The 17,080-nt window shown below is 36.3% G+C and overlaps 1 protein-coding gene across 1 annotated transcript in view; it reads left to right on the plus strand.

The window, feature by feature from the left end:
• Positions 1 to 17,080, plus strand: part of DOCK4 (dedicator of cytokinesis 4) — a 223,293-nt gene that overhangs the window by 181,051 nt on the left and 25,162 nt on the right. The window contains exons 31-38 of the mRNA XM_059471869.1: positions 663 to 811; positions 2,378 to 2,463; positions 7,588 to 7,614; positions 7,784 to 7,879; positions 9,085 to 9,145; positions 10,854 to 10,947; positions 14,607 to 14,755; positions 15,779 to 15,865. Of these exons, the coding sequence (XP_059327852.1) occupies positions 663 to 811; positions 2,378 to 2,463; positions 7,588 to 7,614; positions 7,784 to 7,879; positions 9,085 to 9,145; positions 10,854 to 10,947; positions 14,607 to 14,755; positions 15,779 to 15,865 (749 nt within the window). The remainder of the gene's footprint in view (positions 1 to 662; positions 812 to 2,377; positions 2,464 to 7,587; positions 7,615 to 7,783; positions 7,880 to 9,084; positions 9,146 to 10,853; positions 10,948 to 14,606; positions 14,756 to 15,778; positions 15,866 to 17,080) is intronic.

Raw genomic sequence — 17,080 nt, forward strand, 5'->3', positions numbered from 1 at the left:
AGGGGTGACCTCATCGCTCTCTACAACTTCCTGAAGGGTGGCTGTGGTGAGCTGGGGGTCGGTCTCTTTCTCCGGGCGACAACAGATAGAACAAGAGGACACAGTCTCAAGCTGCGTCAAGGGAGATGCAGGCTAGAATTAAGGAGGAAGTATTTTACAGAAAGAGTGGTCAGATACTGGAATCATCTACCCAGTGAGGTGGTGGAGTCATCATCCCTCGAAGAGTTCAAAAAAAGACTGGATGTGGCACTTGCTGCCATGATCTAGTTGAATTGTTAGAACATGCGTTGGACTTGATGATCTTATAGGTCTCTTCCAGCCTTGAATTTCTGTGATTCTGTGAAATGCAGAGACAGTACTTTGTCTGTCTTTGTTAACTTGCTGGAGGATTAATTTCAGATATGGCTAACCCACTGACACTTCTGAACTCAGTAGTGCATAATAAAATCTCATAAATTATGTTTGCCTTATATTCTTCATTTGTCTATAGCTTTCACTTTTTGGGCTTAAGAAATAGCCCATGCTATGATATATGTGTGATTAATAAAAAAACTATAGGCATTTAAAATGCTATTTTTTCATTCTTCAGACAGCATTTGGATTGCTTGATAACTCACAGGACACCCAATTCACATTCAGGTTTATGTTCATTTTCATTTTAGGGGAACACAAGCTTCACTTTATTCCAGCATTGATTGGCCCTTTCCTGGAAGTGACCTTGATCCCTCAGCCAGACCTGAGGAATGTAATGATTCCTATTTTCCATGACATGATGGACTGGGAGCAAAGGCGAAGCGGCAACTTCAAACAGGTACTTTGTGTGAAGCTCTTTATAGAACAGCACTGAATATAAAGCACTTCATAGAGTCCTAGCAGACTTGAACCTGGAGTTCCATTGGTGGTTCAGGGTGGAGAAGGTACCCACAAGGGCTTTCCCTTTTTTCTTTTTGCAGGGCTGGTAAGATTCACCTGTTAATACTATCATGTTAGTTATGTGAGATGTTAATACTATCATGTTACTTATGTGAGATGAGGAAAAAATCCATGGCCTCATGAAGTGAAGAACAAAACTGGAGCTGTTTTTAACAAGATTGCTGTGGTGGATTTTCACCTCTGCTTTACAGTGGTACAGACTGCTGGTTAGATAGATTCAACCAGCTTCCCTCTTGGTTACTATGGAAAAAGACCAGATGTTCTTCAGTAAAGATCCAAGAATGCTTGTTGCTCAAACACATTCTTAATGGGCTAGGAAGGAACTACCAAGAATGCCATCTGCTCCCTCAGCTCCCACTCAGTTATTTAAGACTGCCTCAAACCATTCTCAGTGCCCTCCTTCCTGCTGCTTCAAATTGAAGGAAAGTAGAAGTATTTTAATTACTCCCAGGCAATCATAACGCTTAGGGTGGGAGTTGCATCTAAAGCACAAACCAAACTATTGAAAACAAGAGTAGTGCAGGTGATGTGAGTAGGTAGCTTTTCAATGTCAATATATAAGTTTATTGTTAAAAATCACCACAGAAATGTTAACAAGTAATGAGAAGGAAGAAAATCCACTTGTTCTGCTACTCTGTCTTTTAAGTTTGGTTTCAAGTGTAAGTTGTAATAGATTTATTCTGTAATAAAATAATTATAATAGCTTGGTTTCTCCCCTAGACTTGTGATTGTTAATATATTACTGATAAGAAGGAGGTTTGAAATATAAATACACAGTGTACCATCAGCTCTATATTTTTTATAATCAATGCACTTAAAAACATGCATTGAAGGAATCATTAGCACTGGATATTCTTAACCACCAAGTTTCCTTGATAGCTAATATGTAAGTCCAGGAAATTTGCTTTCTAATGAAATACGGGCAGGTAAGAATGTTGGGAGAGTCTGAGCTCCCAAGTATTCTGAACAGTGCAGACATTTATGTATATTAAATTATAATGAATGAGGTGCAGGTAGGAAAAGATTATATTCTTACTTCAGCCTAAGAAAATATCTTGTGCTTACAGCCTTGCAATGAGAATTCAGGCAATTTATTTGGGCTGTGTGCTTTTCCTCCGACTCCATAAATAGATAGCTGCCTTAGCAGCAGCAAATGCTACTCAGCCTGTAGTTTTAAAGTCACGTTGCTCAATTTAAATTAGCTCCCTCCCTCCAAAAAAAAACTCAAAAAACCACCACCACAAAAAAAAAAAAAAAGAAAGCCCTACAAACCTCGGGAATTATAACAGCTTCAAAGAGATGAAGTGGCTTATCACATGATTGACCAATAATTCTAAAATATGCATTTAGCAAAGTCTCTTACATAAAACCAGATCTTCCCTCCGTTTTCTCTAATCTCATTAAAGGAAAAAGAAGCTGTTTACACCACACTTATATGTTGCAGGTGGAAGCAAAGCTGATTGACAAACTGGACAGCCTAATGTCAGAAGGTAAAGGTGATGAAACATACCGAGAGCTCTTCAACAGTATGTGAGTAATATGTTTATCTTACCATTCCTTGAGTTCAGTTGGTTGTATCACAGGCTAATGTCATTGTAGAAATGTAATGCTTAAACCAGTTGGGATGCTCATTTTTTCTTTTTCTTTTTTTATTTCCTTAAAATCTGAAGAATAAAATGTTTCATGGTGTTGCATAGCATCTGTAAAGTCTGGCAGTACTTGCATACAGCTATAATTGGGAAAGGCTAAATCTGTTATATCACAGAGCATTCTCTTTCTCTACCTACTAATTTTAAAATCAGAAAAGCAAGAAATGCTTCATAATTGCATAGGGTGCAGGTAGAGCTCAGATGGAGCATTTGAAAACAAGGCATGACAATTCAACAAAGCATTTAATAAGTGATTTTCTATTGCTACTTGTAGTCCTCTGAGTAATGTCACTTGTTGATTTCTTGTTTGATGTAAACAATTGTATTTATTCTGATAAGATTATTTCTTTCTAATTTTTTTGATAAATTACTGGCTAAGCTTTTAGTGCTTTTTAATAAATGACATGTCACTTAAATTTAATAGGAACAGCTAATGATAATGCTGAAGTCCCTAAAGTTGTGCATAAATTGTTTCACTGACTGAAATAAATGACTGTCACAGAGTACAGATGCAAAATAACTAACAGGGCTCCGTCTCTCTCGTTCCTCAGAGCTCAATTCCACGAAAGTGAAAGATTTCACATATTTCTGATGTGTTTATTTCAGTAGGAGATGTATTGTTCATCTTCAGGATTCCAGGCTGCTGTGTTTTCTTCAGTAATACTAAAAACATGACTTTTTTTTCCCTGTTTGTATTGTTTCTTAATAATTCTTTCTTCCTTAAGTATTGTTTTTGGCTCTCTTGTCTTTGGTTAAAGAACAAGAGTCAGGTCTTGGTGTCTGAAAATAGCAAACACTTCATAATCTGTAATTGTACCGAGTTTAAAAAAGAGTTTTTAAATATTTATCATGTACGGAAGCAAAGGTGAAAATTAGGCAGAATAGTATGGAATTGAATGAATAATAGTGAACAGCAGTACAGTATGCTTAAGCAGAACTTTCCTGTAATTATTCATGACATTTTCCCAATCTGAGTAAAGAAAATAAAGGGTAAGATATTTTCAATGTTTTAGTAATACAGTATTCTAACTGTAAAATTAAGTCATTTAAGGAAAAGCTCTAATTATAAAATGAAGCTTATGTAAAATACATCAGTGTGCCTATCCCTGAAATAACTTAAAATTCTATAAGAAAGCTTACTGGTATCAAATACAATTCCTAATTTTTTATGATTTTGAGTTAGATTTCAACTGGAGAATGTTAAACATGATACAGTGAAAAATGCTGACAGCTTTTTATAAATCTAAATGCTGAAAACATAGTCATGGTAATTTAAATTGCAAAATGTCTCACAGCATCATTATACTTGTGGTTTCTATCATGGTATAACAGAAGTTAAAACTAAACTCTGTGAAATTTCAAAGTGCTCAAGTTCACTCCCAGCTAATGAAAAAGGTAGTATTTATTATTAGTTTGTTCTTTTTTTTTTACTTTGATTGTCTGTATGCATTACCAGCTCTCAAGAGGAGAGCCTGTAGAAGATACTAATGATCTGAAATGGAGAATGTCATATTGTTCTAGGGCATGTGAAGACAAATTATGAAAATCAGATGGACAGTTTGGGGAGTTGACTGCAAGAGACAGGGTTGGTTGGTTAGCCTGAGATTCTGGGGTTTCTTTATTTCTTCCATGGGCAATTTAAGCTAAGCAATATTAGGGTGTCTTTACAAAGTGCACGAAAACAGACTTGTTTAGGCTGAAGTGGCAGAGATGTAGCAGGTACCCAAAAGCTGGAATAGTAATACAGTTTTGCAGCAGGCTGTGGTTTCATGGTCTTCAATGACAGAAAATACTACAATGTTACCTGATCTTTCTGAAGATTAGGCGTGGTTACTTTTGATAGGTATCACTGGGAACCAAGGGGATGCACACACCTACAGCCTGGGAACTGCAGTGGGTGGGAGACTTTCAGGTTTTGTCATGCTGTTTATTTTGCCTGATTTGGAAAATGAATTTAAATCTCTTAACTCCCCCATTAACTGCTTTTTTTTTCCCCAGAGACAATCACTGCTTCTTTCCTTTGAACATCTATTTTCAAGGATAAATTATAAGCATCTCTGGAGATAGATAAGATATGTGCTTAGAATTTGTTGCCTACAATGGAATTATCTATATCAAATAAAAAGAGAAAGTAGGGGGAAGGTGACTGCTGTTTGTTTTGAATCAATGTCTTTCTAGGGACTTGAATGTGACCATTCACTGATTAGCTCCTGATGTCATTTGAAGGAAATGCAAAGCATGAAGTAGTGAACATTTTGTTATAATGAGAAACTAGATGTTGCAATTGCTATCCATTGTAAATATGGTATGAAAGCTGTTCTGATCTACATTTACACTGTAATACTGCAATTGAATTCCTGAATTTATTAGTACAGGGAAAAGAATGATTTTGCTTTATTTTTGGTGGTTAAAATAAAATCCTCAGAAGTAGGTCTTTCTTCTGAATCAGATGGATGCTGGCAGTTTATTACTTCTGCAGCTGTATTTCAGTTTGGCCTAAGACAGGGCATTTCAGATTTGGAAGTTAGGTGGCCCCATTGAAGCACAAAACCTGGGCTAATGGGTTCTGCTTGGGGGCCTGGCAGTGAGGCTTCTCTTTGAAGAGATTGTAGCTGACATTCAGCTGAGCAGGGACTTATAACTGAGTTCTGCCAGTTTCTGGATGAATTTTTGAACCATGAATCTATTATATAAAAAGTGATGGCTGCTACCTTTCTTCTGCTGTCTTCAGTCATCTTAATTTCTTCTCCAAATGCATGACTGAATTCATCACTGCCCAGTCCATTAGAATCTGTCTGGAGTGAGCCTTTTGAGAGCCTTTATGACTCGTTCAGGGAACCTCTGGCTATAGTGAAGTCTTTGAACTCTAAAAGAAGCATCCAGATGTTTTAAAGCACCTCTAGGATTAGCTGCCTGTGTGCTAAAAGTCTGAATAATGCATACAAAATCCATTTACTACATGATTGAGTTAGCCTGAACATTGTTCTAAGCCTGCTGTTTGTCCCTGGAGAACTCTGGTCCTCTGGATCACTATTCTTTTACTCCTGGGGTACCCAAGATTAAAAATAATTAAATATACCTCCTTTTCCCTCCACCAAACAAAACAAAGCAAACCATAATTGTTCAGGTGAGTTCAGGTGTTAGGCTATATTAGCATGCATAGACAGAAACATTTTTATAGTTTCCCTTTGTTGTTTAACCCCCTTAGTGCTTTGTACAAATAGCCAAGCATCTCGGCTATGCTTTGGGATCTGTAAGAACAGGGATTCAGGTCTATCTAGATTTAGGCAGAATGGATGTGAGTAGCTTTTTCATTCTGAGTTTGTTCTGTGCATTGTGCTGGAAATCTGGGGGGGGGGGGGGGGGGGGGGGAGGGAGGAATGCATCAGAAGGCAAGTCTTTAATTTTTTCAACTGACCACATTGATGTCAGTTTGTATAAGTACTCTGAATGTACCAACTCAACTCATTATTACAAATTGTGTGTTTATAAGGAACGTGCCAATGCAATTTTAAAGAAAATGTATAAGTCGAAGGCAGATAAGAACAATCTGTTTTGAAAGAGAAGTCATGCTTCTGTTGTTTTTCTAGAGGATCTAGAGGAGCTATCAGTAATTATTTTGTTGAATCTAAGTTGAAATGTTCCTTTTTAACATAGGGTTAAAACACAGTAGAAATGAAAAATCCCTGTGGTAATCAAGATTCAATAACATGACAGGATCTACTCTTATTTCTTACTAGACACAAAAGCTTCTATTAGAAGGAACATAAGGGGTTCAAAAATTAATTAAGGTATTCTGTATGGAAAACAGAGGTGCCAGCTTAATGCTTCAGCATTTCCTGATTAAGGATGGCCTTATCATCTGCCTGCTAGCAATGAAAAAGAGTCAGCCTCTGATTGTGAGGGAAAGACATCTGACTGCCTCCTTAAGAGAAGAAGTGAGTTTAAGATTCATATAAGAGTGCAGAATGAAGATCAGTATTTGCTCCTCGGTTCCAGCAGAGCACAGCTTCATTTAGGTCAAATTTGCTTGGAGAATTGCATCTGTGCCATCCCTGAGGCTGTGAGGAGCAGAGCTGGAGTGTACAGCTAGTGCAGTTGGCAGGTAGGAGTTCCTGAGCGCTGTTACAGGTTTGAGGTTGGGATGTAGGAGGTTTTTGGGACTGAGCATGCTCAGGGTGGATGAAGGTCAGTGGAGCTGACAGACAGAAGGTTCAGAGGTGCTCTAAAAGCTCTTAAGGATATGATTGTGGGAATTTTCAGATCCTTCTAAATAAACCATAACTGAGTACATTTTCAGGGAGTCTGCTGAAATATCTCCATGGACATGTCATCCACCCGAGCTCCTGTACCAAAGTATAAAAGCAACACAGCTCTGTAGATAAATATTTCCTTGCTCACTCTTATAGAGAAAATGTGGAAATTCATGCCTAAATGACAAATATTTGATAAACTTAAGCAATGAAAAACAGAGGCCTGTAGCAGAATGATATAAAGAACAATAATAATAAAGAGAATTATATTGTACAGTTTTACTGACATTTTGAAATCTTTCCACTTCAATGCATGGTATGCATTTACATCGCACAACAGTTTTTAACAAAATAATCTTATGACACTTTAAGGTACTGGAATTTTACATGTACAGTATAGTGTGTTCTCAGAAAGAAACATTAAGTGAAGTGGGGGAATCATCTTGTTCAAATCCCTACTCTATTCTTAAATATCATGCTTACTGAAATATTAGAGAAGAGAGGAGAGAAAGAAAAATCTTTTTAAAAAATTTAGAAGGTATATTAAGCTGATGAATATTCTTTTCTAAGAACACTTTTAAATTCCTCATTTTCTGACATATCAGCATGAAGTGAATATAAAAATTTTATGGAAGAATTGTGTTTTAGTCTTTGGGATATGAATATGTTCTGAAAATTAGGTATTTGACATATTTTTAACCTTATGCAGCTAATATAAAAATCATTTGTTTTGTCAATGCTTCCTGGACTAGAATTCCACTTTTTGGTCCTTATCCTAGGTAAGACATTGTTTGCAAATTGCACTTCTTGGGAGGGTGTTTGTGAAAAAAAAAAAATCTAACTATCAGAGATGTTGCTAAGGTATTAAGGTAGTGGTAAAAGCAGAGAGGTTGTCATAGTGACAGTTAAAAATAAACAGTGACATTTTTCTGGCTTGTTTTTTTCCAGTCTGCTGAAGAAAATTGAGCGGGAAACATGGAGGGAAAGTGGTGTTTCATTAATTGCCACTGTGACTCGCCTCATGGAGAGGCTCCTGGACTACAGGTGAGTGGTTATCGCAGTTTAGAGGTAGGGTTGTCGTCTTTGAAATATTAGGAAACAAATACAGTTATCTTGCTCAATGCTGACTGCACATGGATATGTGGATAGAGCAGCTGTAAGTGCTCAGGATCTCTGACAGCAGCTGCTTAGCCAACAGGAAAATGCAACTGGCAGGATGAAAACAACCAAGGAGGCTCCCCATGGTGCAAAAAATCCAGTGGTGGGCTTGAGTTTGCTGTCAGGCAATGTAGTAACTTTTGGCAGCAGGTTGGTGACTCAAGTCTGTCTGAAGACACAGAGCTCAGTACTAATCACCTGACAGTTGTTTTACACAATATGTAAAATTCTTATTACTGTGTCAATCATGCTTAGTTGTGGTGTCAGCTGGCACAGTAAGTGTGTATACAAAGACATGATCTCTGGATGAACACCTCGCATCTGACTCTACCATGTGATCAAAGGAGAGGGAAATGAGAGGCAGGTACTCTCTCTTTCAGGAGTGCGAGACTAAAAGCAATTTTCCCAGTCAATTATGAGCCTGTGTAGAGGCTTCACGTTTCAGCTCAGTCCTCCTTATTGCCACCAACTATAGCACTGTCCAGAGCTTAATTGTAAGGTTTTCTCCCTCATTCCGTAGGGACACATGGTGAGACCTAGTACTGCACTTGCTGTCATCACTGATAGCTTGGAAAGAAAGCTATTTCATCAACAAAGAGACCGAGCTCTTAATTTCTAGAAGTATGGCACTGCTATTTCTCTTCAGGGACCAGCTGGATTACAACCTCTAGGACTCCCAGTCTTTCAAAGCAGTGGTGTGCTGTTAGTTATGAGAGTATTTGGGAAAATTGTTTGGCTCATGTATGCAAGAATGTTTTAAAGTCATGTTAAATTTCTTTTACTGATTATGTGGTGATGCCTGCCTGTTATTCTTTTACTTCAGCATGGTTATACTGGCTACTTTTTTTCCCTATGTGATAAAAAAAGGTCACATAATAATGACAGAGCCAAAAAGAAAACATTGACTTTCTTGACAATTGAGGTATTCAATGTACTATAAAAGGAGGCACGAAATCTCTTAGCTACTTGGGTCAGCTCTTCAGCTAAATGCAATCCTTTCAGTCAGCTTGCTAAGTGAAATGTATCTGTTTTCTGAGGTGTCCTTCACTGTAAGAGGATAAACTTTTGACTTTCATTACTTTCTGCTTTAGGGACTGCATGAAAATGGGAGAAGTGGATGGCAAAAAGATTGGCTGCACCGTTAGCCTTTTGGTTTGTATGATACTTTCTCTTTCCCTTTTCGATTTCAGTTGAACAAATGCACATTGGAATAGGATATACTTTGCTTCTTGTTGCAATTTGAGTAGAATTTGACAGAGTAACACTACACTTATGATCACTGATTATTTTTTCCAGGCTGAGATTGGTGCAGTAGGGAGATAGTCTTCCTTGGCATTTCCTAGCTTGGTTCTGAAAGGTCTCCAAAACTGCATTATTCAGTTTTAAGTCTCTTCCTACTGGATAAACTTTACCAAAGTACTTTCCAAGTTTAATTAGTCTCTGAGTTTGTAGAAACAAACACGCCTTTCCTCCTCTCCCAAACCAAACAAACCCTACATGATTTCTCTTGTTCCTTTTCTTCCAATAACTGATGCAAGTTTGTTAATATAGCATATAGTATGGGATATCTTGTGAAAACTGCAGGCTGACTATTCTCTCCCTAGTAAAAGAGACAGAAATGCTGCTCAAGACCTCCTGTTGTCGTGCTATCTTTATTGCCACAAACCAACAGTGCTAAACCATAGTATGAAAAAGATGTCATTTTTGTTTACAAGACGCATTTTGATTCTAGGCCAGTTTCCACTGACAAGTTTGTTGACTTCTGTTAACCTTGGAAAGTTTCCATTTTCATGGTGAATTTTTTGAAAAGCTGTATTTTTAGCCAGAGGGGAAAAAAACAAAATAAGCTGACTTGTAATTCTGCGTTTTTGACGTCAGTGAAACAATTTGGGATCACTTCTAAGTAGCAGTCATACATAAGAGAACAAAGGATTTCTTCAGTAGAAAAATAGTGCTCTAAATAAGGATGATATTTACTATGAAGCTATAAAGCAGCTGGCTTGCTGTCAAAATATCTTGCATGATCTGAATTCTTTAAAGTACCTGGATTATTTTCATCCCTAAGGAGGTTTTAATCTATTATTAGCAAAGTGTCCAAGATTTGTATGAAAAGAAAATGAAAATATTTTAAAATCTAAAAACACCATATTACTTTTTAAGACGATTTTCAATGACTCATATGGGCTAAGGTGGATTTCATACCCTAATCATTTTCAAAGAAATTTTTAATACTCTTGCACAACAGAGAGACAATGAATGCTAAATTTTCTCAAATCAGTTTAAAAATATTTTCTCTATAAAGTTTTTATTTTTTTGTTTTCATAGTGTTTCTCCCACCTTTTTCCTTGATAATAACTCAATTTAGGAAACAGTGGCACAGAATATGAATACTGTACACTAGAAGAAAAACTGCATCGTTTAAAATAGTGATTTAAATAATAAAACAGAAATTGTTAATTGCTAATGAGAACCAGTGCTTAGACTTTTCTAGCCTATAAATTTTTATTAACCAAAGCAGATTATCCTGAACATGGAGTATGTCTAGCAGGAGGACTTAAGCTGCATGACCATTGTGAATGTGGCAGTACTTGTGAACAGCACTATAGGCTTGCACTCCTCTTCCTGTAACTTTTTCATACCTTGCTTTAGGGCTTGTAAACAGATAAAGAAGGTTTTGAACTAAGATTTATGATATTGTAGTCCATATTTTATCCATGTAACAACAAATAGCAGGTTTATGTTCAGAAATGTAATCTGTGCATATATTTCTAGAAGATTATGTTTGAAGTCTTTTATTTACAACCATTATCATAAATTTATTAGCTACTACATTTTATTACAAAACTCAATTTTATTTCAGAATTTTTACAAGACTGAACTGAACAAGGAAGAGATGTATATTCGCTATATTCACAAGCTCTATGACCTACATCTGAAAGCACAAAACTTCACAGGTAACTGAATACAAACTAGAAAAAGATATTTAGGACTGGTCTGTGGTTTGCAGTCTTTTGCAAGCCTGTAAGCTGTATCCTCAGTGCAGAACATAGCAACCCAGGCAACAGCTGAGTTTCCTTGCCTAATTGATGTCTCAAAATACTGCTTTTTTCAGCCCCACGGCACTATTATTTGCTGAGCCATGGTGAATGTAAATTACTTCTGTTGATACCCACTAGCAATAAATGTGTGATACGGTCATTTTTCACCCAAAAGGACTGAAGTTTGGAAGAAGTTTTTATGAGTTCATTCAGTGGTATCTGAGCCTATACATTTTTTTGTCATGCTCCTCGCTATCTGTTTGGTGAAGTGTTTCAACACAGCTGTGTTTCAGAACCTCATTTTTGGTTTAAAAAAAGAAATAAAAGAAAGGAAGACCCATATAACTTACTCATAATGAGGTAGATATCCTAAAACCTATGACAAGTACTGCAATTTCATGATGTCTTTCTAAATCTTCACATACCACATTTGCAGTACTATTGTCCAAGATTTCTCTAATTTTGTGCCAAGGATGTTATTTTTTACATGAAGAAATAAGAAAATATTGTGCATGGCTGTTGTTTATACAGCTAAACACACATTTCATTTGGGGAACTATTTGCCATCAGTGAGTGCTGGAGGAGATAAAATCAGTACCCTTTTAAATCACACTGTCTTTGTCATAATATTTTACTGACCTTGTAATACCTCCAGCTTTTCCCCAGTCTTTGCAATTGCATATGTTCAAAATTTCTAGATTTTGAATTTTCTTACAAGCAGGTTAGTTGGCTGGGAGTCTCCAGTAAACAGCTTACAGGTACCTGGTATCACAGCAACTTTCCTTATGCTTTTCTGCTGTCCATAAGAAACATTGTTCACTTGGAATTTCCACACTCCCTTTGCAGTTCATGCATTTAAATGTGGACTAGATAGCAGGATCTGTTAAGAAGAGACTTTAGTTTCCTCATGTGACCTGGCAATAGTGAGTCACGAGAGAATTTTGATTATTAAGAAGTCTCTTTGCCACAGCTGGCTTTTGTATAAAGCTATTATTTTGCATAGTAGATCTTAGTAACTCTTTGAGGAGTATTGAGTTTCTTTTTTGCACTGGGTACTATTATGTGTCCAGTTTACCTTCAACTGTGATATGAACCTAATTTTTTTAGGCAATTGGATGGCAATTGTTTTGCCATCCATTCTGATTTTAAACAGTATTTTCCTCAAAATTTTTTTCCAGGACTTTGTTATATTTCCCATGTGGTTGTTATTCATCTGTGTGATTTTTGCATTCTTTGCTGTGGTAGATTTTACTGCTTCCTTTTTTTAAAATTTATTATTATTTTTAATTTTTTTAAGAGCCTTAATAAGACTTGTCTCACTCCCATAATTAGAAAACAGACTTTTGTAGTTCATTGCCTTGCCCTATGAGAGACAATACAGATTTTTGTAAATCAGCTGGTCTAGAGAATTTGGAATTAGGAAAATAAGCTTGATACTTCAGCAGCATTCCTACATGTTGCAGCACTAGTTTGCTAATGGCATTGTTTCATCCTAGGGATGAAATGGTTTTTCTCTCATTTCCATAGTATGATTTACTGGACTTTTTCTAAAAATGCTCTGTTAAAAAAAAGTAATTTTTACACAAAACATTATTTCAAATCTTTCTTTACACAGCACTCAGTTGGGGCTATAAATATACCACTCTTGAGGCTGAATCACATAAATGCACTGATTCCTCCTGAGAACTATAATGAGACTTTTTACCTATCCACCTTAGAAAAATCTAGTGTTTTCAATATTTCCTGTATAAATTGAATTTTCCACATCATGAGTCAACCCTATTTATCTCTCCTTAGTGCTTTGATGCAAGTCAGTAGTTACAGTCCTCTCCCTGAGGTATCAGTATTTTATTTGTTGTGTTGGCCACTGCAAGACATGCTGGGTGGAGGAAACCTTCAGACTTGTAATCCAGTATGGTCATTCTTATTTTAGAAACCTTCTGTATAAATTTATTATAATTTAAGAAAACTACATTGTTAGAGCAGACAAAATTTTGTTAAGGACTTAGATGCCAAGTTTAGAAAGGAAAGGTCACAGTGAGCTATCCTGAGCAGCTCCTTGTGTTCTGCTATCTTTTGCTTCCTTATGATTTTGAATAATTTATTATCAGCTTCATGGATTTTTTAAATTGTCATATAGATGTGCTTCATTTCTTGAGTAGAAAAATGTAGCTTGAAGCTATGACAAAGGTGGTTACCAGTCAAGCAGCCTGAGAGCTGCTGAGTGTGATGCAGAATTAAGGTTGTCTGTGGAACTCGAGCTGGTTTTCCTTGCATGGGTGTACCACAGCACAGCACCACTTTGCACCACACTTAGCATTTTGCAATACTGGGGTTCAAGGCACTCTCTCACACAATTGTCTGCTGCAGTGATGTTTTTTCCTCCACAGGTTCTCAGTTGGACGTGTAGAGGAACACTACTGCTAGAAAAAATCCCGTAAAATTTGGCTTAAATCGCCTGTCTTATGGGAGCTCATATGGCAGAGGCAGAAGTAGGATGTGGCTGTCTGGGGCAAACTTAGCTTAGCACAAAAAGAACTTTAGTACTTTATTGTTATTTTTTTTGCTTTATGTACAACCTATAAAATCTGCAATAAAATAAGTCAGTAGGGAACTTCTTTCTCCAATGAAGTCATCTCCAGAACATGGCCCATCTTTGTGCTGACTCACTCATGCAAAGTGGTCCTGTGAGTGGCAACATAAACTGTGAATATTAGCTTGGAAATCAATAATACATATACTCAGTTAGCCAAATTGAATTGTTGTAGCCAGTAGTAATTCTGGTGTTTTGTAATTTGCTGAAGTCTGACTTTCCAATAAAAATATTAATTTTATATTATATTAGTGTACTGTTTCTGAGGAATCTCTGAAATCAATGTAAAAAAAATAATAATTTTTATATTCCAGATAATTTATACTGATTAATATAAAGATTACTACACACTTCTCTGAGTAGAGACTGACAACCAGTTTGATTCCTGCCGAACCAAAAACTAAATAAAATTTTAAAAATTAAAAAGAGAAAAATATTACACTTCTAAATTTCTTGTTATGGCCAGCTGGTAAGGCTCAGCTATCAGGAATTTATTTCTCTGTGGAAGGAGTGGATTCTATTAAGCACACATCTGCCTCCCTGTTTTCCTCCCAGCCCTCTCTTTTGGACTGTGTCCACAGTCTTGTTGTCTTTCCTCTTTCACTACTGATGTTCCTCATCCTCCAGTCCTTGTTCCTTTTTTCAGACAGCAGAGTTATTGAGGGTTTCTCCTTAGCATTAGGGAAGACTGGGGCTATGCAGGAAATGCTTACTTAATTTCTGTCTCCTTTGTATTTTAAGACTCCAGAAGAAGTGCCCCAGTGACTCTAAATAGTGTATGAAAATTTTAAGCTATTTTTATTATAGCTGTAATAGTAACTCTGTCCAAAAAATACCAATACCATCTGGCTAATACTCAAAATAAATCAATTACCCATTAGAAAGGTGGCTCTCAAGAAAAGCATTCACATCTCTGTGTACTTTGTTTGTGTGTGTAATGTGTTTGGAGTTGGTGAGTGCCGTGCTGTGGTTTGTCTTGCAGAGGCTGCCTACACTCTCCTGCTGTACGACGAGCTGCTGGAGTGGTCAGACCGGCCGCTCAGGGAATTTCTCAACTACCCCATGCAAACAGAGTGGCAGCGCAAGGAGTGTCTCCATCTGACCATCATTCAAAACTTCGATAGGGGAAAGGTAAAATAGTCCTCTTTTACTGAGTGGATCTGGGAAGGGTAGTTTATTCATTTTAGGATGTTAGTTCCAGGGTTGCACTCTTTTCTTGTATTGAGGCGAAGTGTTTGTTCTTGCTTGATTAAGCAGTTACTTACCGATGCAGTACATTTCGTTTAATTCTGTGTTTGCATCCTAGAAATCCCCCACTTACATATAAGAATAATTTTCATGTGCATAGCAGTTGGCTTTGTAACTGTCAAATCACTTTATAAAAGGTGGTATCATTTTCCCCCATTTAAAAGGTGGTGAAAGTGAGCCTTATAAAGCTAATGAAATTCACTAAGTGACCAAGTGAGGATTGTAAAGGCTATGTTTACACCTTACAATGCCATGTTGTATCTCTTAAAAACTAAAAATGAATTTGTTTGAGGGAATCACAGTTCGTTGTCATTACTGCAAATGCCTATTCTGAATTAAGCAAGTGTAATTATCCTGTAGTCTAAAATTTTATATCCACATAGTGCTCTGATTCATCTTACTGACAAACATGCAATGCATTACAATTTTGTGTAGCTAGTGTAAAATTCATGTAAGCCTAAAACAAGTAATCAAATGGATGTTGATCATCATGTTTTTCAAACAACGCTGTAATTATATAGTTTAACTTACATGGTGCAATGAAGTACTGTACAACCTAAAAAAATTAGGGTAGATGTATTAAAAGTACAATTTTAAAATGTAAAAATCATACTGTGTTGAATCCATCTCATGTAGCGTCAAAATAGTCATCCATCACTCTTGCAATGACTTACGTTTTGTGCATAGTGCAGAAAGAATAATTAATTAAATAAGTCTCTAAATATATTTTTAATTCTTCAAAGAATTCATGAGTATTACTCAGAAGCTATCAGCATGTTTAGGAGACAGTGGGTTCAAATATTTTCAGTAGCAACAAGGCTTAGTATATATAGAACGGACCACTAATAAATCACAAATTGTCAAACAGTTGCTTTGAATTACTGAGCACCTTTTATTTGCTTGCAGTGTTGGGAAAATGGCATTATCTTATGCAGGAAAATTGCAGAACAATATGAGAGCTACTATGACTACAGAAACCTCAGCAAGATGAGGGTAATGTACTTGAACACTTTTCATCAATCATGAATCCAAATGCTTTTTAATTTAGGTTATAAAATATTACTGAGGAAATTAAATTTACCGCAGAATGGTTCTTAGGTTTGGTTTGCACTCTTATTTTTTACCCTGAGGCATCTTTTCTACAATAAGGATTATAAAAAAGGAGTGTGAGCTTTTTGAAGAAAAATGAGAAAATCCTATCTTCATAGAGCAGTTTGGGTTGGAAGCCTTAAAGATGATCTAGCTCCAGCCCCCCTGCTTGACACCTTCCACCAGACCAGGTTGCTTTATTTTATTATTGTTCTTAATTATAAATTAATGTTCTTAAAATATTTGTACCTGTACAGCATCCTTTTTGTATGCATGCTTATGCAGAAAAATAACAATACAAACTAAGTTTCATTAGTTTCCTACAGTTTATCCATGAAATGTGCTGTGTGCAGTCCTTCACTAGGAGTAGCAGCATGACTTTGCAGTTGTAATTGCAAGCAAAGCCACAGGCAATGCACACATTTTTTTTTTAATTTACTGTTTAAAAATATGATCTGTTTAATAATAAATAGTAAAAATGAATGTTTCTTGTGTTTCTTGGTACAGTCTTCTTGTATCTTTCATTTTAGAACTCTAAACATTGTTTCTCATTTATTCAGATAGTATTTTTTAAAAATTATTGAGTCTTCTTTTCTTACCTCCTTCTGATGGATTCAATTTTGTATTACAACATGCCTTATAAACTCCCTATACATATAGGATACTTGCTGCTAGGACTGACTGAAGTCCCTTTAATTCAGAGCTGCTTAACAACATTATGCAAAATTATGCAAGTGGCAGGACTCTCTGTTATCTGCTTATTCCATATATAATTTGATATGTCAATGGCAGAATCCTGTAAGCAAAAGCAAATTGACTATTGTCATGTGAATAAAATGATTAGTTTATGCATGTTTAATTAATTGTACTGAATGTGTTTTGTGTTTGAAATATTCTTTTGCTGTATCTGTGCCACCAATGTTAATCCAAAAATGGAGGTGTGGGGATTTCTCATAGCATTATAATTAGGCAGCTATTGATATCATATGCATACTAAATAGCTGTCTGTGATACCTGAAATAGGGCTAAGACTGTTTGGCTTTTTCCACAGTATTGAAAACTTTGCTGAAAATATCATCAGAGAAAGGGAACTTGGGTATTAAGTTCCCCTTGTGTCAG

Source organism: Ammospiza nelsoni, chromosome 5 (assembly GCF_027579445.1).
Source record: "Ammospiza nelsoni isolate bAmmNel1 chromosome 5, bAmmNel1.pri, whole genome shotgun sequence".
In the NCBI taxonomy this organism is placed as follows: Eukaryota; Metazoa; Chordata; class Aves; order Passeriformes; family Passerellidae; genus Ammospiza; species Ammospiza nelsoni.